The sequence below is a fragment of the Patella vulgata genome, chromosome 5, assembly GCF_932274485.2.
Source record: "Patella vulgata chromosome 5, xgPatVulg1.2, whole genome shotgun sequence".
Classification (NCBI taxonomy): Eukaryota; Metazoa; Mollusca; class Gastropoda; family Patellidae; genus Patella; species Patella vulgata.
Window position 1 is genome coordinate 74,065,902 of NC_065883.2, and position 22,816 is coordinate 74,088,717.

Genomic DNA, 22,816 nt, shown 5'->3' on the forward strand with positions numbered 1-22,816 from the left:
CTAGTCTGGAAATGGCCTAGTCTTAAAACACCATCTCTCTTCTGCCTAAAATAGCGCAGTCGTAGCATAACGTAGAACAGTATTGATATTTGAAAATTTGTCTTGTCAGATATTTTTACAGAAAATAAAGGGGCATAACCCTTATCAAATTAGTACGTATTAAAAAAACAAATCTAAAATATTTTCTTTTTCTTTTATTTCAGGTAAGTTTCATATGATCATTTATTCATAATACAATACAACAATAAGAAGAGGGGACAACACAGATCAATGTTATTTTACTGCAGATTTGACGATTTTTACTTACATTTAACCTGTTTAACCCGTCGTCATTAGCCGAAACCGAGCAGAACAGTAGGACGTTAAACCCTATTTCATTTCAATTTTTTAAAATATTGGGATCGAAAACTCGAAAGGCGGTCCTTGCAAGGAGATTTTTATAAGTTGATCCAGTGTAGAAGTGGTGAGGCGGTTTTTAATTTGGTTTTTATTAAATTGTGTGTAGAAAAGCCATTTTCGCATTCTACACTGGAGACAGGCAAAATGCGTCCGTGAGTTGCTGTTATTTGTCTCTTAAATTCACCATATGTTTGGCACAAAACAGCTAGGGTATGGAGCTGACGTGCCATTAAACATTTCATGCGTTCTTTCTCACACAAATGATTATTACCTCAAAATCGATACACTCCATAAACAGAGATATCAATCTTTTGAAACGTGAATGACAATGCGGTTTGAAATGACACCGGTCGTTATTTTCCAATTAGTATTCCGTTTTTAGATACTTAGGTACAATCACATGGAAACAATCGTGCCGTTAATGTGGATATTTTAATTTGCTCCGATCAGGTTTCCTTATGGGTTAGTGTTTATTGTATACATTAACAAATTATTTTAATACAGCGGGGCTAAATTAATATTTACATAGTGTTATAGAACCATGTTAATGTTATTGTTTACAATTATTATCAGGGGATTAAAGCCTATTTAAAGTAATATCTGTTGATCAAGTAATTTGTGAATTGATTGACCGTTATCAATATCCCGATCATGCAATCCATACAGGGATGTAATATCGTGGAGGAGTGTTCATTTTAGGGGGGGGGGGGGTGTCTCTGGCCCTCTGAGACAACGGATAATATTGGTTGAGCTGTTCTGTCGATTTAGTTTCAATATGGACTTTTAATTTGACAAGCAATAAAACTATGCAAACCAGTTTCACTCCAAAACGAGTTTATATGTACATAGAGTTCTAATAAATACATAACCATGTGGCTCAAGACTGAGAAAGAGGGTGTCGGGGTCGTCACGTGAGAGGATAATGTACTGGGACAGGTTTTTCTAGAGCTGATTTTAGAGTAGATGTCAATTCTGTGTGGTGATCAGGCGTTTGAGGGGGCTTTTCCGAGATACGGTGTGGGATGGGACAGGGGGTGTGGCAAGGAACAACGTATAGTCGTTCAGATGATACGTAAAAGATCCCTTGGCAGTTCGAATTCGATTTGCGAGTAGCCCATAGTTTCACTGTCCAGGCAAAATTTACCTCATAGCACACTTTATTAGCCCAGTTGGAGCAGAACAGTAAAACGCTAAACCCCATTTCATATCCTTAAGCGACAACCATACATCTGGGGCAATACCTTTCCGAAAACACCCAGGATCGTTAGAAATCATCTTTAGCCCAAGAATAATTATCTCTGGAAATCAGACTTCATGACCCCAGTCGGAGCAAAATAGTAAAGACATTAAACCCAATTTATTTAATTTCATTAAGCCACAACCAAACATCTGGGGAAATAACTTTCCGAAAACACCCAAGATCGTTATGAATCGTCTTTAGCTCAAAAATATTTATCTCTGAAAATCAGGCAATAATACGATGATATATATGTTTATAAACTGAGACCATGTTTACCCATAAAAAAATATTTCTAGACATGTAGAATTGATCTACATCACCATTACCAAACATAAAAAAAGGTCTATACTACAAAAGAATAATTTAAAATCAGAAAATAATTAAACGCGGTTGAGTGATTACGCTTCTGGAAAAACGAAAACAGCGTAGATCTAGTGTGGCTTCGATTCTTCTATTAGTGCAGGATTTGTGGATAAGGTTCATACAATCTGATTAAAATACAGATCTATATTTCGTTTCGTTTTTTTAATACTTTGACAAGTAAAACGAAATTTTGAACTATAAAAAACATAACGGAATAGGATCTGTGTTTTAATTAGATTCTGGAACAACGAAAACATTCCCGTAGACCTGGTGTGGCTTCTATTCTTCTATTAGTGCAGAATTAGTGGATAAGCTTCATAGATATGACCAGAGATTTTGTTCAGACAATTTATCCAACTTCCTTTCTTCTAAATTAAACTCCAATCGACAAACTAGTGTCTGTTAATGCTCCGTGGAGTTTCGTTTGATTAATTGATCCAGCAGCTGATCTTAGGTGATCCTAAATTGCAGCAACAGAAAAAAATAGGTCAAATACAAACCAACAATCTGAAATAGAAAATTAACAATTAATTTTTACCGAAATCCGCTAATCGTCATTTTAACGATCTGTATTATTGAACAGGCATGTTAGGTTATCATGGCCAGTGGTCATACAATAGAGATCCGTGTAACACGTCAGATGATCTTTACAACTGTCAAAGTACTTAATGGGAGACTACTGTTCTAAACTAGGAGCCACGGTGGCTAAGTGGAGATCGCGTGTTCAATCCCCGCATTGGCCGGGGGGGGGGGGAAGAGTGGGTAAGACGCTGGCTCGCTAGCCTGCAGATCGGGTGTTCGATATCTGCATTGGCCGAGAAAGTTCATCAGTGATGCAGGGCGGAGGGCATGACAAGGGCAGCTGTCTAGTCCGTCGGACTGTCCTTAATGGGAGATACTACTGTTCTACACTAGGAGCCACATTGGCTAAGTGAGTAAGACGCTGGCTCGCAAGCCTAGAGGTCGAGTGTTCGATCCGTGCATTGGCCGAGAAAGTTTATCGGGATTTTTCGACGTGATTTCCTCTGATGAGTTGCAGAAAATACTGTTCTAAACTACCAATAACCCACACAAACTACAATATCAGTCCAACCAGGACTCCTGTTTATTCAGTATTTACAAAGATATGAATATTTAAAAGATATGAATATTTAAAAATCTCGCAATATTCGGCATCCAAAGCCGACGATATGTATAAATGTCAGCGCCACCTATACGCATTGTCATAAATCCTTTTTATGGCCCCTTGTTTAACCGATATAATCATATTCTGAAAATAATATTCCTTTAAAGATACATTATGGGAGATTAGATAAAGAGGCTAGCGATGCCATCGAAATTTTGGGCCTAGCCTCGATCATCATTACTAAAGTCAGAACAATAAAAATAAAACAGTCCCGATTATCCATTTTTTGATTAAATTATCAATGAACATTGAGCAGCAGATCAGGTTCTAATTCAGTAATAGCAGGCTAGCGATGACATCGAGGGTTGATTATGGTCTGGATAAGTTAATTAATGTCTAATTAATCATTTAAATAACATTTCAGGCCTAAAGAAAGACCTGCAAGAGGCAGATTTAGCTCTTGCATAATGTATGTTTAAATGTTAATATTTAAGTACATTTTTGTGAGAAGTCGCCAAAGCGCTACTCCATCTTGGTCTTGTAGGGGACGCTCTTAGGAAGAAAAGTCCCCGACTCGGCCAAATCTTGTACGCTTGATATGACGCCTGACAGGATTGTTTCTTGGGCAATTGATTGACTAATTCGATTTTTATGACGTCACAATTCTGAAATGGCTGCGATTACGCAATAGTTCGTGATCCATTGTACGCTGGTACTAGGAAAAACTCACATGACATAAAATCAAATTGATTAACAAAGTGTGTTCAGAAACTGTTCAAAAAAAATTAAACTCACCGTTAATATAACTTCTTTTGTGATAGTAAAAAATCCCATGGCTGTAAAACCTATTGATGTACCAGTTAATTTAGACAGAAATAACGTCAACTGAAATATAATATTATAATTAAATATGGTAGTTAGACAGAAATATAATACTATAGTAGTTAGACAGAAATAATGTCAACTGAAATTTAGTGTCATAATGGTAGTATAGTATTTATTACATTCTTTAACAAGACAATAGTTTCCCAAGAGGTAATACGTTTAGTATGCTTCTTGGTACATTTTCACGCCCGTCAAAAAAAAAGTCACATTGGCAGGTGAGGTTGTTAGCTTAGCGAGCTAAAATGGGGTTCAATCACACACCTCTTCCGGTAACCCTGTATTTTGAAGGTATGCCGATAAATAAAAGGTACAGTGTGTCAATCACTCTATTCTCAGAATAGTTGTACTGCTACGTATTTTATTACAAGCTCCAGTAAACACCCATTGAATGACCTGTAATTTAAAGGATTCTTGTACACTAACGTTTCCCTATATGTATTTCTGATAATCGAATAGTGTAGGTGTGTTAAAATAATAAACCATACCTGACCCAATCGTTCAGTTGACAGCCCATCTGTTTCTGAATCATAGATGTGGTCCAAAGGAGAATGGCCCTACATAAAGATAAAGGCATGATACATTCATTATTGTACTGTATTTGACGTTCTAGTACCAAGCGTGATGAGGAGCCGTGGTTGATGCGCAATATAGCCCGCTTGGAGCTGACGTGCCATGATCATTTCATTTCAACCGCAGAGGCATGGCCAAAAATATGCAAGGCACCTTGTACACGTTGGCGAACACCTTAAAGAAAACCTTTTGTCTGAGGCTGGTATCAGCCTTGACAGTATTGCGAATACCCCTTTCTTTAGGAATCCACCGTGGGCTATATCTCCCCCAAAGATTGATTTCCATCTAACACAACATAAAAAGAGAGATACTAGTTCCACTGTGTTTCAGTCTCTCTTTCGAGATGATATATATAATATATATATATATATATATATATATATATATCATTTCATTTTTTAAATATTTGTATGCATAAAAGATTGATTTTATTTTTAATTTTACTTACTGTGATATTTTTTTTATTTATGCATATAATTTAGCCTGTCTCGAAATAATCACCATATGTTTGGCTCAATATAGCCCGTTTGGAGCCGGCGTGCCATTAAACCACATTTCATTTCCTTAAAGAAACCTTGACGTTTGCAATTTGAAATATGAGAAGGGATCGAGCCGCTGTACGGCAAACGTTTTCCTCATAGCACACCGTAGCACGTCTTCATTACCCCGGTTGGTGCAGAAAATTAGGACGTTCAACCCCATTTAAAATCGTGGTGCAAATTTGGTAACTGCCGGCACCTCTTTCCTAGCAAAAAATCGGGGAGGGAGTTCTGAAGGTCGGGGTTTGGGCGGTTAGGGTTTATATATACTATTCAAAAAAAGTAGGGGATATTTGATTTTTAAGTGTTATTAAAGTCACCTAATGAAACTGACGAAGAAACAAATGACAAAATGAAATGAAGTTCACATTCATCGATTTATTCCAAATGATCGTTAGACTAAGTAAGACACAGACTGACCATTATAAGGGTAAAATGATACCAGGGGTCAAACAGCAAAGTTACCACAGCATCACAACCAACAGTGAACCTTGACTCATCTGAAAACATCACATTGCTCCAGCGTCGATTATCCCAGTGTTGACGATCCCTACACCAACGACGTCTTGCCTGAATGTGATGATCTCTCAAACAAGGGATCACGCGAGGACGTCGGGCGCGAAGGTGACCCCTATGCAGTCGATTCCGAATCGTCTGGCCACTCACTCTCACACCAGTGTCTGTTTGAAGACGAGCGCTGATCTGATTTGCTGTGATGACACGATTTCTCAAGGCCAAGGTACGGATAAATCGACCCTGGGCTTGAGTTGTCGCCCTTGGTCGACTTGAGCGTGGTCTGTCCTGTACAGATTGTGTATCACGGTATCTGGACCATAGCCTGCTTATGACAGACTGAGAAACATTCATCGTCCGCGCCACAACCGCCTGTGTTGTGCCGATCTGTAGCATGCCAAGGGCACGTAACCTTTCATTTTGGGTAAGCCGACGCATATCAAAATTTGTTTTCTGGTCACTAAAACAATTAAACTGATGTTTCCACCCTGGAATTCAATGCCAAAATGACTGTAACATTCAAAGTCAGAGTCGTGCAAATCTTGAGTTGGACCCCCATGATGATCCCAAGCATCACCTGCATTCCATGCAGTAGCTATTGGTGCGTTTGGGCGTCACATGTAACTGGAAATGTTTCTTCTGTTAGGTTCTATAGTGACTTTGTTCGTAGTCATTTGCATATTTTAGTATTATGCCCCCAAAATCAAATATCCCCTACTTTTTTTGAATAGTATATATCAGAATAAATAAGTTGAATTTTATTACTTCTGACAAATTTATTAAAACAGGATACAAAGTTTATATAATATTATGTTCATCTTAAATACTCACATACTGTGCTATGCATAGTTCAATTGTTGAAGTTGGGGAATGCTCACTAGTCCTCTGGTTCATTAGTCCACCGTGGCTAGGGTTAGGATTAAGATGCACTAGTCCGCCGGTTCTTTAGTCCACCGATATCTATTATTAGGGATTGGGGTAGGGTTAGGATGCATTAGTCCGCCGATACCTATTATTGGGGTTCATTAGTACACCAATATCTATTGTTAGGCTTCGGGTTAAGATGCACTAGTCCGCTGGTTCATTAGTCCACCGATATCTATTATTAGGGTTAGGGTTCGGATTAGGTTTTTTGATACCCATATTTATAGTATTTCTTATAGTGGCGGACTAGTGAATCCCTCTCTTGAAGTTTATGTAACGTTCATCTTAAATACTACTGATAGGTATTACTTAGATTAGATTTCTACCACATCTGTGAATCAACCATCACATCATAAACTATACAGACGTGCAATACTTCTGGCTTTTTCTTGGACTTCACTGTTGTTTTTCTTTCAGTGATCAAAACTACAGACTACAGTTCAAGTTCTCAGTTTTATTCTTCCAACAATCTAAGCAATTGGTAATCACAACTGTCCCCCGTTAAGAATATTATTTGGCTTGTTATAACTGTTATGATAGTCTGCGTGAGTTCTCCCGAATTCCAGCTCGACTCGGGGGGTTGGATGGCCGAATGGTTAGCACGTGCGCGCTGTATCATGAGGCATGTCATTGAGTCAACCGGCTTGGTTTCGAATCCTCGGTTGTACGTCACGAGGAATAGGGTTGCCTGTCCAACCTCGTGGGTTTTCTCCAGGTCCTCCGGTTTCCTTCCACTGCTAAAGACCCCTACGCACAAGCGAATTATTGAAATAAAATTTAACCATGTTAGTCCCGAAATGACCTAGTCATTTCTCGCTTTCTCTCTCTACCCCGGCTCTCTCTTTTTATAGGTACCTATTTTTTACCTGTGATATTTACGTAAAAGACTGATAACAGCTAAATTTCAAATATGGAATAGACATGCAACATACCCTGGATATCGACTGGGATTGTCACTTAATTTGTTCAACAAATATGATATACGTTTTATAACAAAGAAATGTTATAAAATGTTCATTAATCTATAGCTCAGTTAACGTATCAAAACAACCAGCATGACTTGCTATAATATATTGATTATCAATTAAAGAATTAATATTTGGATAAAGATCAAAATATGGTTATTGTTACCACCATCATATTGTTACAGACGTCAGACGTCATAAATAATTAATGAGTAAAATATTGTTTAAACTAACTGTTAGGGGGAAGTAACTGCAACCAATACTGTGTTAGTCGAGAAATGGCCCGAAATGGCCTAGTTTGTGTCTAGTGGACGTTAAACCCAATCTCTCTCTCTCTCGCTCTCTCAAATGAGATAGAAATAACTGTAACCAATAAGGTAGTTTATCGCTGCTGATGTTGTCACATCATCATAAATGGATTATGAGTCCAGCGAAAACATTGACGTCACTGGACCGAAGAAATAGCCCGTACCGCTATTTGACCGGAAACATTGACGTCACCGGACCGAAGAAATAGCCCGTACCGCTATTCGACCGGAAACATTGACGTCACCGGACCGAAGACAAATCCTGTACGCTTTTTGGCCGGTATAAAACAGTAAATACTGACAACCATTATTCTGTACCCGGCATCAGACTCGGACAGTTCACCACAATATATCGGTGCATACTAGTTAAAACAGTTATATTTAATGCAAATGTCACCGTGAAAAGTCTTAACTTTACCACGCACAAAAATTGTACGGCTCCCCCGTTTTAACCCGGGAGTAATCCTTAATATGCTAGAGCTTACCAAAGTAGCTTAAGTAATAATAAATCAGTTAATTCGTACGTTAATTAGATACAAGATAAAAATAGTAATTAATTCTAAATTAAACAATGAATACTCCATCCGAGCAAACACATATGCTCGCCTACCACGTCTCTTAAAGAAACAGACATAGTATAATCTACAGCAGTTACAATTAGGCCTATATTCCATTTGTTGCTTAATCATCAACCAGTGTAGTTATGTACTTGTAGATATTGACAGCAATTCCCCTGACAACTGCTACAGGTATTAATTTTTACGAACCAACAACTTTAATCGCCGATAATATTGATATTTTTAAACGAATACTGAACATTGATATATCTTGTTATCTAAATGATAGGAAAAAATATAGCCACGGGTTTGTATAAGGTGGAACTGGTCAATTACTTTATCTTTCATGAAAGGGTTCTTACAATTCAACAAACTCCCATTATATCTTCAAAGGCCGACTTAATGATTGGACAAAAATAGCCACAAGCTGAACATAATTTGTGTATGGGGGGATTAGTCAATGAATTTGTTTTTTATGAAAGGGTTTCTATAATACAACAAAGTCACATTAATAATTATTTTCTGATCTTACTACTGAAATATTCCCCTAGACATTTCGAATTTAATAAAGAGTAGGCGAAAAGCCTATTGTCCAATCAAAATAGAGACTTTTGGCGAGCGTAATTTCCTGGTCCGTATCGCGTATGGATTTTGCGTGTGACGTCATCAATGTCTGTGTATTTCTCATACGGCACACGGATACGGCAGCACGTATGGAACGGCTTTCATACGGAAATGGTCCGTATAACACTGTCGTCTTTTTACCCTCTTTTTTGCTACTTTTCGACGCTGAAATGTTGCATCATAGCGTTTTTATGAATCTATGTGTATCCTGGAACCCGAAGGTGTATATTTGATGTGATTTTAACAGTGATAACGACTGCAATTTAATCATTATTTTTGATGGGTTTTTCCCGGAATTTTCATATTTTTCCCGCATGTCTGCATACTGGTTGATCTATGGGCTAAACTTTCTGAAATGATACATTAGTGAAACCAAAAATTGCTAAAATCTGCCAAAACTCTAAAACTACATTGACGCAACGTATCACGTATACGATACGGATACGGATGGGAAAAATCCGCTTGCCAAAAGTCTCTAATGTCCTTGAAAACGTATCCGTATAGCCCGGTTGTTGCAGAACTGTAACACGTTTCATGTTATTTAGTATAAATAATAACTTAAATTGGCACTGCCCAGCCGGGTCTATATTCCAAATACTAAACTCATTTCATTTTTAAATATTAGTTTACATGAAGTTCTGATTTTTATATTTAATTATTTAATATACTATGATATATGTTTTTATTTCTGTACACAATTTTCTGTTTTGTCTCTTACTATTCTTGATATGTTTGTCGCAATATATCCCGGTTATGCCTGTTGTTAATACTTTACAAATGAATCCAATTATGTTTGCACTAACGGCGATTGATCGTCTTGGCCTACATTAATACTCTCTCTCGTATACTGTTTTAAACCATTTCACCAGACGAGGATGCCTATTGTCAGATGTATTGCCCTTGACTACTTTGTAAATGAAATTTGTGGACCCTTGAGTGGTTAAAAGAAGTAATTTTCCAATTTATTATAAATTTACGTGAAGAATAAAATTATTTTCAATGATTTCCGATAACCTGAACTGCTAAATTTGTTTTGGTTGGCGGTGCATGGCTTGTATAATAAATGGTAGCATCTTGAGTAACTAGACGGCAATCACATTTTATTAATTAAGGCAGTGACTCGGTGAGTAAGACGTTGGCTCACTTACTTGGATATCCCGTGTTCGTTGCCTGTGCTGGAGACAGTTCATGAGGATTTCCAAGTTCGTCCTTGCCAGTGGTGCAAGACAAGGGCAAAGTAATTGCTAATAGTACAGATTGATTATTGTGTGGAGCCATGGTGGGTATCTCGCTCGCTATCCCTCAATTGGCTGAGAAAGTTCATCTACAACGGAATGGGACTTCCATCCACTGTAAGCTCCGGATCAGGATGTTATCCTTTTCGTTGACTAAAGTGCACACATGTCAGTTGCCCATCGCTGAATAGAATTCACGCAATACCAACGATAATTAACCCCACGGCTTAGATTCAATCGGATTTTAAAAAAAGTCCCCCTCATTTCTGTTCGCCCGCAACCAAATCCCACCCATTTTTAAGTCCAACTAGAAACTTTGAAGTAGGGATCGATAAATCATGTGAAATGACAACATATAATATTAATTCAACATATTATAATGTAAATAGATGTGGTCGCGTTGTTCAAGCTGAGTGTACTGATCATGAAGTTGGGTTTAAACACGTAGGTTTGTGCGTTTAATATTAATTATGATATTGCAGAAGTAATGTATAGATGCACTAACTACCATAATTGATTATTGATTCATAAATGTTATAAATATACAGGCGGAGAGTGAAGGGGTATGCCCATCAACCTAGAATGGATCATTTCGAGAGTAATATAGTAAAACCTTATTTTAATAATTTGCATGTGCGTAAGAGTCTTTAACGATGGGAAAACATCCACGAGGTTAGGCAGACAATTGTACTCCTTGTACAAATGTACATGGGTGGGGTCGAAACTGACTGGAGTCTTTAGCATTGGGTGAAACTACTCGAGGTTAGGCAGACCACCGTACTCCTTGTAAGGTACAAGTTTGGGATGGAAGTGATTAAGACATACCCCCGCCACTACCCGAAACATTACAAAAGCTCAAAGACAATATCAAAACAAAAGGAACATATCACATCAAAACCAGAAAATCTAAATGAAATGAAATGTTGTTTAATGGCACGTCAGCTCCAACCGGGCTATATTGCGCCAAACATATGGTCAATCTAACGAGACAAATTAAAACAATATCACATAATTGAATTTATATATATAAATAAAAACAAATATCACAGAAAATATATAATTAAAAATAAATATAACAAATCTTTTACATATATAAATATTTAAAACAATATACATGATTAAATATATACAATTAAAATTGAGAATAAAAGTTTGTCTCTTTTAAAAATGTTACCACTTTATCATATAGCTCCGGTTGAGCAAATAGCTGACGTAATGACTGGCAACGGTAGTATTTAGATCTAATATACTTGAGATGTTTGCACTCAATCAAGATGTGGCTCACTGTCAAAGGAACATGACAGTGAACACATTCCGGTTGAGGCTCTCGCTTCAAAATGAAAATATGAGATAAAAAAGTATGACCAATGCGAGAGCGACACAAAACAACTTCATCTCTCCTGTTAGACCTGTAGGAGCTTGGCCATTCTCCAAGGAGAGGCTTTATGTGATGAAGTTTGTTTGTGCCTGCAAGATCACAAGACCGTTGCCAGCGGTAATAAATAAAATTATTTATACAGGATTTAAAATCCGTGTATGGCGTTAAAAATTCGAATAAGGGAAGATCTAAGGCAGACTTGGCAGCCAAATCTGCTTGATCATTCCCTTTTATATCCATGTGACTGGGGAGCCAGCAAAGGACAATGTCCTTGCTGATGAACTCGTTTGATAGTAACAGACCATAAATGTCTGCTACTAATGGGTGTTCAAACTGTTTATTATTTATTGCTTGTAGTGAGGACAAAGAATCAGTAAAAATTATATATTTTAAATCAGATGTTGATTGAATGAACTCCAAAGCCTGAAGAATGGCCTGGAGTTCAGCTGTAAAGATGGAAGCAGCAGGTGGAAGGCGGACAGAAATGGTCTCAGATGGTGTCACGGTAGCCGAAGCTACCCGATCACCATCTTTCGAACCATCTGTATAAATTGGAGCATAATCACCATATTTAGACCTCAGCTCTCGAAAGAGAGACTGAAACACCGTAGAGCTAGTATCTCTCTTTTTATGTTGTGTAAGATGGAAATCAATCTTTGGGGGAGATATAGCCCACGGTGGAGTCCTAAAGAAAGGGGTATTCGCAATACTGTCCAGGCTGATACCAGCCTCAGACAAAAGGGGTTGTATGCGAATACCGAAAGGTGGAATAACTTTAGTCTTAAGCAGATATAGATGCTCATGATATGGTCTAATTGGTGTTAAATGAAATATGATTTGGTAAAGATGCTATTTTCGTAGCATACTGCAGGGCCAGTTTATCACGTCTGTTGTGCAGTGAGGGCTCATGCGCCTCGACGTATAAACTTTCCACTGGAGATGTACGAAATGCTCCTAAACTGATTCTAAGTCCTTGGTTGTGTATGGTGTCGAGCTCTTTGAGATAAGACTCGCGGGCAGACCCATACACAATACACCCATAATCGAGTTTTGATCTTATTAAAGCTCGATATAATCGGAGCAAGACCTTACGGTCTGCTCCCCAGTCAGTATTTGATAAGACTCTCAATATGTTGAGGGCTTTCAGACATTTCTTTTTTAGGCTTTTAATGTGGGGGATAAATGATAATTTCTTATCAAATATCAGCCCCAGAAATTTGGTTTCATCCACAACTGGAAGGCGGTTGCCATCCAAATAAAGTTCTGGATCTGGATGCAAACCTCGTTTCTGACAGAAATGCATGCAGACAGTCTTGGATTTCGAAAAACGAAATCCATTTTCGGTTGCCCATTGTTGAAGTGAATTCAAACAAAGCTGCAACTTACGTTCGATTATCCGCATGTCTGTAGAACCATAGCACATCTGAAAGTCATCAACATAAAGAGCGCCGTTTGTACCTGGTTTAAGGCACGCTGGGATGGTATTAATTTTTATTGCAAAGAGTGTTGGAGACAATATGCTTCCCTGAGGAACTCCCATTTCCTGAGGAAATGGGTCAGAGAATATTGATCCCAGGCGTACCTTAAATGACCTATCTTCCAGGAAATTTTTAATGAAGACAGGTAAGCGACCTCGTAGGCCGAGGTTATGGAGGTCGCGCATGATACCATGTTTCCACGTGGTATCATATGCTTTCTCCAGATCGAAAAATATTGCAACTAAATGTTGCTTCTGGATGAAAGCGTCCCTGACGAACGTTTCAAATCGAATGAGATGATCAAGAGTGCTCCTTTGGGACCGAAATCCACATTGGAGGTCTGTAATGAGGTTGTTGGACTCAAGGTACCAAACAAGCCTTCGATTGATCAATCTCTCCATGGTTTTGCTAATACAGCTAGTTAAAGCGATCGGACGATAGTTGTTAGGATTCGAATGATCTTTACCCGGTTTAGGGTTGGGAATTATTGTGGCTTCATGCCACGAAGGAGGGAAATTGCCATCAACCCAAATCCGGTTAAAAAGATCTAATAAAATTAGGAGAGTTGGAAAAGGTAAATGTTTAAGAATTTGGTAATGAATTTCATCTGGACCAGTTGCAGTATCACGAGCTCGTTTTAATGAATCCCGGAGCTCAGCAACAGAGAAATTTCCATTGTAGCATTCATCATTGCGGGACTTGAAATTAAGTCGCCTTTTCTCCTGTTGTGCTTAAATGCCCCGAAAGGCATCAGAGGAGAAATTGGATGATGAATTGAATGAGATACTACTGGCCAGAGAATTAGCAATATCAGGAAGTGTTGTTAAGGTGGTATTATCAACATTTAGATGGTTAACTGATAATGCACTACTTTTACCTTTAATCCTACGAATCCTATCCCATACCGATTTGGATGTTGTACGGGAATTGATCCTAGAGACGTAACCTTGCCATGAAGACTTCTTTGCTTGACGTATGGTTCTACGGGCCTTCGCCCGGACCATCTGGTATGCCGCAATATTCTCCATGGAAGGATGGTTCTTTAATTGTCTCAAGATACGATCACGCTCTTTTAGAGCGGATTTGCAATCGTCATTATACAATGGTTTATTGAAACGTTTTGGTTTAGTCGTGGTTTGTGGAATCGCCTGCTCAGCTACATCTTGAAGAATTGAAGTGAATAAGGCCATGGGCTCATCTGCATCTTCTAACTGCTTTGCATCAAAAGAGAAGAGACACAGAGATTCAAATAGAGCCCAGTCAGCCTTATGCAACTTCCACCTCTGAGGTCTTTCGACCGGAGAGGGACCATTGTTTTCAATTACAATAGGAAAATGGTCGCTACCACACAGATCTTCATTTACCCTCCATGTAAAATCCTGAAACAGGACCGGAGAGCAAATGGTGAGATCTAAGGAAGAAAAAGAAGCTGTGGCAGGATGTAGATAAGTAGGCGAGTCATCATTTAATAAACACAAATTATTAATATTAATGAAGTCCGCTATTTGTTTACCTCTGTTGTTATCATCTGGACTACCCCAGAGTGAATGATGACCATTGAAATCTCCCGTAATAATGAGAGGGAGTTGTGCAACAAGGTCATCAAGATCTCTGGGATTAAGATGTAAACTTGGTGGAAGATAAATAGAACAGAGTGTAATATGAATATGCAAAGTCACCCTTACCGCAACTGCCTGTAAAGGCGAGATGAGGGTGACTTGACTCTGAGGGATATCTCCATTAAGAATAATAGAAACACCCCCATGAGCTCTACCATCACCAACTGCATGATGATGGTAACCAACAAAGTGTCTAAAAGACAAAGTGTCAGAATTCCTCAAGAATGTTTCCTGTAAACAAATAGCTAAAGGGTTGTAATTTTGAATTAAAAGTTGAACTTCATTAAAATTTGGTTTTAAACCACGACAATTCCATTGAATAATGGAATTGACCATTGTCAGGGATAGTTAATTTTTGGCGGCTTACTGACGGGGTCCTTATGGACATCCGCTACAGTAATGCCGTCCATCAGATCATCCCCATATCTATTATAGAGAGCAATAGGGTTTTGTGAACCCTTTTTCTCTCTATCACGCATCTTTGCCAATTTCTTTTCTTTCTTAGAAAGAACTTCTTGTGTAGGTGGAATACCCTTTGGCTGCGAACTTGACCCAGCAGAATTGGAATCAAGAGTAACAACTTCAGGGGGCAAGGGAGCGGGCTCCTTGCCGTTCTGGTTAGAAGTGTTGGGAATGGTCCCAACATCTTCAGTTTGAGGCAAGGAAGATGAGTCCTTGCCAGACAAAGATTTAATAATTTTATCCGAGCTCTCACTCGTTTGAGAAGAGCTGGATACCCCTTTAATATGATCTGATGTTAAAAGTTTAGGCATTTTCTCTTTTCTGGGCCAGGTTAGGTCAGTCTGAACAGAAATTGATTTTGTAGAAACTTTTGCAGCACTTGCGAAAGATTTCCCTTGTTGTGCAATGGGAAAAATTGCTGTAAGCTCTACTGGCTTTCTAGCATCAAAATATGGTATTTTCCGTTCAGACATAATCTGTTGGATTCGTTTCTCTTTCTGCCAAATGAGACATTCGCGAGAGTAAGCAAAGTGCTTACCCTTGCAGTTAACACAACAAAAATCCGCCTGGCAGGTAGCACTCTCGTGGCCATCAAGACCACAACGAGCGCAGGTGTCTTTACCTCTGCAGACGGTTTTGCTGTGTCCAAACTTTTGGCATTTGTAACAGCGAAGAGGGTTGGAAATGTACGAATCAACAGGTATGTTAAGATAACCTGCCTTGAGAGTCTTTGGTATTTCGGGACGATTGAAAGTGAGGATATAGGTGCTTGTAGCAATCACCTTATCTCCCCGGCGTACGCTAATCCTTTTTACATGCGAGACGCCTTGAGAAGAAAGGTATTCCATCCTCACTGCTGCCTTCAAGATCCCGACAGCGAATAACTCCTCTACTTGAATTTAATGACCTATGCGGCGACACCTTGATAGGAATGTCTGCTAAGGATGTGGATTTAAGCAGCATGGTTGCATGCTGTTCCTTAGCACATTATATCAGGAGTGTCCCGTTTTTTAGTTTTTTGATAGCCTTGGGCTCACCAGCCAGGCCAGCTATGCCCTTGGTTATCAAAAAGGGTGAAATTTTTGAGAGGTCGGTAGAGGGACTCTCAATTAAGAGAAACCTCGGCCATGCCTTCATAATTTTTTGGGGGGTATTAAAATAAATTCGAAACGTCCTCTGTATTAGGACGTTTCTGTTTTTTATTTCTTTCTTTAATTGATGTGGGGGGGGGGGGGATTGGGGAATCCATAAATATGTTTTTTTAAATTCACCCCTCGTCGTCCCCCAGGTTACTTCCCTGCCTACCAGGGGGAGGACTAGCACGGATATCCGGTGCATGGCCTCAGGGCTCGACGAGGGGTATACTCAAGCCAGAAAGTATAAATACTTAGCCAACCTGATTGACCCAAGCCGCAGCTCTGTAGAATGTACTCAGGACACAAAGGTAAATTTGCTGAGTGAAAACAACAAAGCAATGGAATTGGAAAAAACGTACATTCTACAGAGCTAAAAAAAACGACCAAAGCCGATTGATCAGAGTGGGCCACTCTAACCTCCCGTCTAGGTGAACCATGGGCCAACGTAATGTGTTGCAGAGAAAGGGCTCGCAAACCAAATCCCCACTCAATTACCAGGATTCCACTCTCCACCGACACGGGTCGCAACGCACGGCAAACACGTTGCCCCATTACGGGATCCTTTTAGTCGCCTTTTACGACACGCAGGACATACGAAGGGTACAGAAAATCTAAACATAGCCAATATAAAACACACTGAGAAAAACAAAGTACACTCATGTGAAATCGTTTACTTACTGCTTCATTAACAATAGCAACAAACCAGGATACTGATCCCAGACCAAGATACACCGTTAGCACCCATATCACCATCATCAACGTGTTCAACAGGGTATCGCTGCTGTTGATTAGTTGGTAAAGAATAAAACAAGCCAGAAAGATGTTTAGACCCAATACATTCACCATCAGCTTTCTCATAGGACGATCTAGAATGTCCACAAGATGGCAGAGCTCCAAATGCTTTCGTCGAATCATCTCCAACTTTCCCGGAAATGCTTTAGGGTTTGTTTTGATCACACATCCTATGTTTTTGGAATGAAGATAAAAGGCGTCGGTGATGCTTTTGCTACAGATCAACACGAGAGCGATAGCGAAGAATTGAATGGGTGTCAAGTATAATTGACTCACAAATAGTACCAGCTTCCAGGCTATGTTACTGGGCAATGGATTAACAAAGGAATTGACAAGGTCAGTGTTAAAAATGAAAACCATTAGGAATATTCCAATACAGTTACAAACCCAGAATCCCCAAGCAAACACCGTGCATATTATTGAAAATCGACGCAGGTCCTTCAATAAGGATCCGAGACAGGTGCACTCGGTGTTCATGATGGCCTTGTTCCACAGTTTGAAATACGCATCAAAAGTTCCATTACGGCAGTAAAAGAGTATAAGGGCAGCACTGAAGACGCTTTGAAAGGACCAGGTTGTTAAAATAACTTTGGGAACTGTAAAACCCGGTACAAAAGTAGCGCCTGTCCAAAATCCGGGAATATGCCTCAGAGTACTAATTGTTAAACAGCACAGCACGGTCCAGCAGTATATCTTCTGTAATGTGTTACTATGAGTTTTCTTCTCGACCGAGGATCCATGATCTTGGGTGTCCTCCACGCCTATCTTATTATTAGTGGATTCATAAAACAGGCCAAACAGTTTCAAAGACACTATAATTGGTTTCATCGACTCCTGAATTTTGTTCAATCCTGGTAGTTTAACGTGTTTGTCCATGGCCATCTGTGTGTCGGTTTGGGGTATCTTGGTTCTGTTAATACTGAAGACACTCTGGCTATGTTATTCTACTCTCTGGTTATCCTATCCTAATACAATATCGATATGAACTAAAACTTCTCAACTTTATCTTTTTATATATTGTCGGATGTTGATTTCAATTTGTTGCTTAATCATCAACCAGTGTAGTTATGTACTTATAAATATTGACAGCAATTCCCCTGACAACTGTTACAGGTATTAATTTTTACGAACCAACAACTTTAATTGCCGATAGATAATATTGATATATGTAAACGAATACTGAACATTGATATATCTTGTTATCTAAATGATAGGAAAAAATATAGCCACGGGTTTGTATAGGGTGGAACTGGTCAATTACTTTATCTTTCATGAAAGGGTTCTTACAATTCAACAAACTCCCATTATATCTTCAAAGGCCGACTTAATGATTGGACAAAAATAGCCACAAGCTGAACATAATTTGTGTATGGGGGATTAGTCAATGAATTTGGTTTTTAAGAACGGGTTTCTATAATACAACAAAGTCACATTAATAATTATTTTCTGATCTTACTACTGAAATATTCCCCTAGACATTTCGAATTTAATAAAGAGTAGACGGAAAGCCTATTGTCCAATCAAAATGTCTCTCAAAACGTTCCAACCTCGTGGGTTTTCCCCGGGTCCTCTGGTTTCCTCCCACTGCTAAAGACCCCTACGCGCAAGCGAATTAATGAAATAAAATTAAACCATATGTTAGTCCCGAAATGACCTAGTTTGTGTCGAGTGGACGTTAAACCCCATTTCTCTCTCTCTCTCAAAACGTATCCGTATGCCGGACTTCATTAGCCCGGTTGTTGCAGAACTGTAACACGTTTCATGTTATTTAGTATAAATAATAACTTAAATTGGCACTGCCCAACCGGGTCTATATTCCAAATACTAAACTCATTTCATTTTTAAATATTTGTTTACATGAAGTTCTGATTTTTATATATATTTAATTATTTAATATACTATGATATATGTTTTTATTTCTGTACATAATTTTTTGTTAGTCTCTTACTATTCTTGTTATGTTATAGCCCGGTTATGCCTGTTGTTTAATACTTTACAAATGAATCCAATTATGTTTTCACTAACGGCGATTGATCGTCTTGGCCTACATTAATACTCTCTCTCTCTCTCTGAAATATGGTCGTATACTGTTTTAAACCATTTCACAAGACGAGGATGGCTATTGTCAGATGTATTGCCCTTGACTACTTTGTAAATGAAATGAAAGGAAATGTTGTTTAATGGCACGTCAGCTCCAACCGGGCTATATTGCGCCAAACATAAATTAAAACAATATCACAGGAATGTATTCATATATGTAAATAAAAACAAATATCACAGAAAATATAATTAAAAATAAATATATCAATACCTTTACATATATAAATATTTAAAACATAATATATGATAAATGAAATGAAATGTTGTTTAATGGCACGTCAGCTCCAAGCGGGCTATATTGCGCCAAACATATGGTGAATCTAACGAGACAAATTAAAACAATATCACATAATTGAATTTATATATGTAAATAAAAACAAATATCACAGAAAATATATAATTAAAAATAAATATAACAAATCTTTTACATATATAAATATTTAAAACAATATACATGATTAAATATATACAATTAAAATTTATCATATAGCTCCGTAATGATTGGCAACGGTAGTATTTAGATCTAATATACTTGAGATGTTTGCACTCAATCAAGATGTGGCTCACTGTCAAAGGAACATGACAGTGAACACATTCCGGTTGACGCTCTCGCTTCAAAATGAAAATATGAGATAAAAAAGTATGACCAATGCGAGAGCGACACAAAACAACTTCATCTCTCCTGTTAGACCTGTAGGAGCTTGGCCATTCTCCAAGGAGAGGCTTTATGTGATGAAGTTTGTTTGTGCCTGCAAGATCACAAGACCATTGCCAGCGGTAATAAATAAAATTATTTATACAGGATTTAAAATCCGTGTATGGCGTTAAAAATTCGAATAAGGGAAGATCTAAGGCAGACTTGGCAGCCAAATCTGCTTGATCATTCCCTTTTATATCCATGTGACTGGGGAGCCAGCAAAGGACAATGTCCTTGCTGATGAACTCGTTTGATAGTAACAGACCATAAATGTCTGCTACTAATGGGTGTTCAAACTGTTTATTATTTATTGCTTGTAGTGAGGACAAAGAATCAGTAAAAATTATATATTTTAAATCAGATGTTGATTGAATGAACTCCAAAGCCTGAAGAATGGCCTGGAGTTCAGCTGTAAAGATGGAAGCAGCAGGTGGAAGGCGGACAGAAATGGTCTCAGATGGTGTCACGGTAGCCGAAGCTACCCGATCACCATCTTTCGAACCATCTGTATAAATTGGAGCATAATCACCATATTTAGACCTCAGCTCTCGAAAGAGAGACTGAAACACCGTAGAGCTAGTATCTCTCTTTTTATGTTGTGTAAGATGGAAATCAATCTTTGGGGGAGATATAGCCCACGGTGGAGTCCTAAAGAAAGGGGTATTCGCAATACTGTCAATTAAGTTGTTGGACTCAAGGTACCAAACAAGCCTTCGATTGATCAATTTCTCCATGGTTTTGCAAATACAGCTAGTTAAAGCAATTGGGCGGTAATTGGTAGGATTCGTAGGATCTTTACCCGGTTTAGGGATGGGAATTATTGTGGATTCATGCCACGAAGGAGGGAAATTCCCATCAACCCAAATCCGGTTATAAAGATCTAATAATATTAATAGCGTTTGAAAAGGTAAATGTTTCAGAATTTGATAGTGAATTTCATCTGGACCAGTGGCAGTGTCCCGAGCTCGTTTTAGCGAATCACGGAGTTCTGCAATAGAAAAATGATCATTATAGCATTCATCATTGCGGGACTTGAAATTAAGTCGCCTTTTCTCCTGTTGTGCTTTAATGCCTCGAAAGGCATCAGAGGAGAAATTGGATGATGAATTGAATGAAAATGTACTGGCCAGAGAATTAGCAATAAGGTGGTATTATCAACAACATTTAGATGGTTAACTGATAAAGCACTACTTTTACCTTTAATTCTACGAATCCTATCCCATACAGATTTGGAAGTGGTACGGGAATTAATCCTTGAGACATAAGCCTGCCATGAAGATTTCTTTGCTTGGCGTATGGTTCAACGGGCCATTTGGTAGGCTGCAATATTCTCCATGGAAGGGTGGTTCTTTAATCGTCTCAAGATCAGATCACGCTCTTTCAGAGCTGATTTGCAATCATCATTATACCATGGTTTATTGAAACGGTTTGGTCAGTCGTGGTTTTTGGAATCGCCTGCTCAGCTACATCTTGAAGAATGAAAGTGAATAAAGCCATAGGCTCATCTGCATCTTCTAACTCCTTTGTATCAAAAGAGAAGAGACACAAAGATTCAAACAGAGCCCAATCAGCCTTATGTAACTTCCACCTCTGCGGTCTTTCAACCGGAGAGGGTCCATTATTATTTATTAAAATCGGGAAGTGATCACTGCCACAGAGATCATCATTAACTCTCCACGTAAAATCCTGAAATAGAACTGGAGAGCAAATGGTTAGATCGAGGGAAGAAAAAGAAGCAGTTGCTGGATGTAGATAAGTAGGCGAGTCATTATTTAGTAAGCACAAATTATTAATATTAATGAAGTCTGCTATTTGATTACCTCTGATATTATCGTCAGGACTACCCCAGAGTGAATGATGACCATTGAAATCTCCCGAAATGATAAACGGGGAAGGTAATTGTGCAATCAGGTCATCAAGATCCCTGGGGTTTAGATTTAAACTTGGTGGTAGATACACAGAGCATAGAGTAATAGGGATATGTAAAGTCACCCTTGCCGCCACAGCCTGCAACGAAGTGGTTAGGGGAACTTGACTCTGTGGGATATCTCCATTAAGAATAATGGACACACTACCATGTGCTCTACCATCATTATTGGCAAAATGATGATAGGCAACAAAATGTTTAATGATAGTTTATCAGAATGTTTAAGAAATGTTTCTTGTAAACAAATAGCTAATGGATTAAATTTTTGTATTAGAATTTGGACTTCATTAAAATTTGGCTTAATTCCACGACAATTCCATTGAATTATGGAATTGACCATTGTCAGGGATGTTTAACAGGACTTCTTGAATGTCGTTTGGAATTGGGGTCGCGAAACTCCAAAACAACATCCATCATATTGTCCTGATTCCCGAACCTGTTATAGGTTTGGACAGGATCATCTTCGCCTTTCCTACTACGGAAAGATGCAAGTTTTGAACCGGCCTTCGAAGTTGAAGGTCGGTCGTGAGTGGTTTTTGGTGGATTTCCACCTTTTGAGGTTACAGAGGGTGGCTTTCCACCGTATGGGGGAGGAGTTTCTGGCACAATCTCCTCCGTTGCCCCGGGCACTGTCGACGAACTCGTCTGGGTGCCGAGAGCAATCAATAATGGTTTCTGAGGTAGTGGGGGTTTTGGAGAAGATGATCCTGTCTGCCCAGAAGCTGGCAGGGGCAACTCCGTCTGACAAGCAACGGAAATGGTTTTTGGCTTCGCTATATTTGCAAACGAAGTTGCAAATATGGGCGATGGTGTGGCAAGCTCAACCAATTTCCGCGCTTCAGGGTGAAAAATATTTTTTTCTGTTTTTATCTGTTGCACCTGTTTCTCTTTTTTCCACAAAGGACACTCTCTTGAATAAGCAAAATGAGGTCCTTTGCAATTTGCAGTGATGTTTCAATTGACAGGTTTCAGTTTCGTG

At 38.7% G+C, this 22,816-nt stretch overlaps 1 protein-coding gene across 3 annotated transcripts in view; it reads right to left on the reverse strand.

Moving 5' to 3' along the window:
• Positions 1-179: 179 nt before the first annotated feature.
• LOC126822381 (uncharacterized) overlaps positions 180-22,816 on the reverse strand; it is a 41,512-nt gene continuing 18,875 nt past the window's right edge. For all 3 annotated transcript variants that reach the window (XM_050551267.1, XM_050551268.2, XM_056100800.1), the window contains exons 2-4: positions 4,499-4,567; positions 3,924-4,013; positions 180-2,509 (exon numbers count right to left, since the gene is read on the reverse strand). In XM_050551267.1, the coding sequence (XP_050407224.1) occupies positions 2,453-2,509; positions 3,924-4,013; positions 4,499-4,567 (216 nt within the window). In that variant the 3' untranslated portion in view covers positions 180-2,452. The remainder of the gene's footprint in view (positions 2,510-3,923; positions 4,014-4,498; positions 4,568-22,816) is intronic.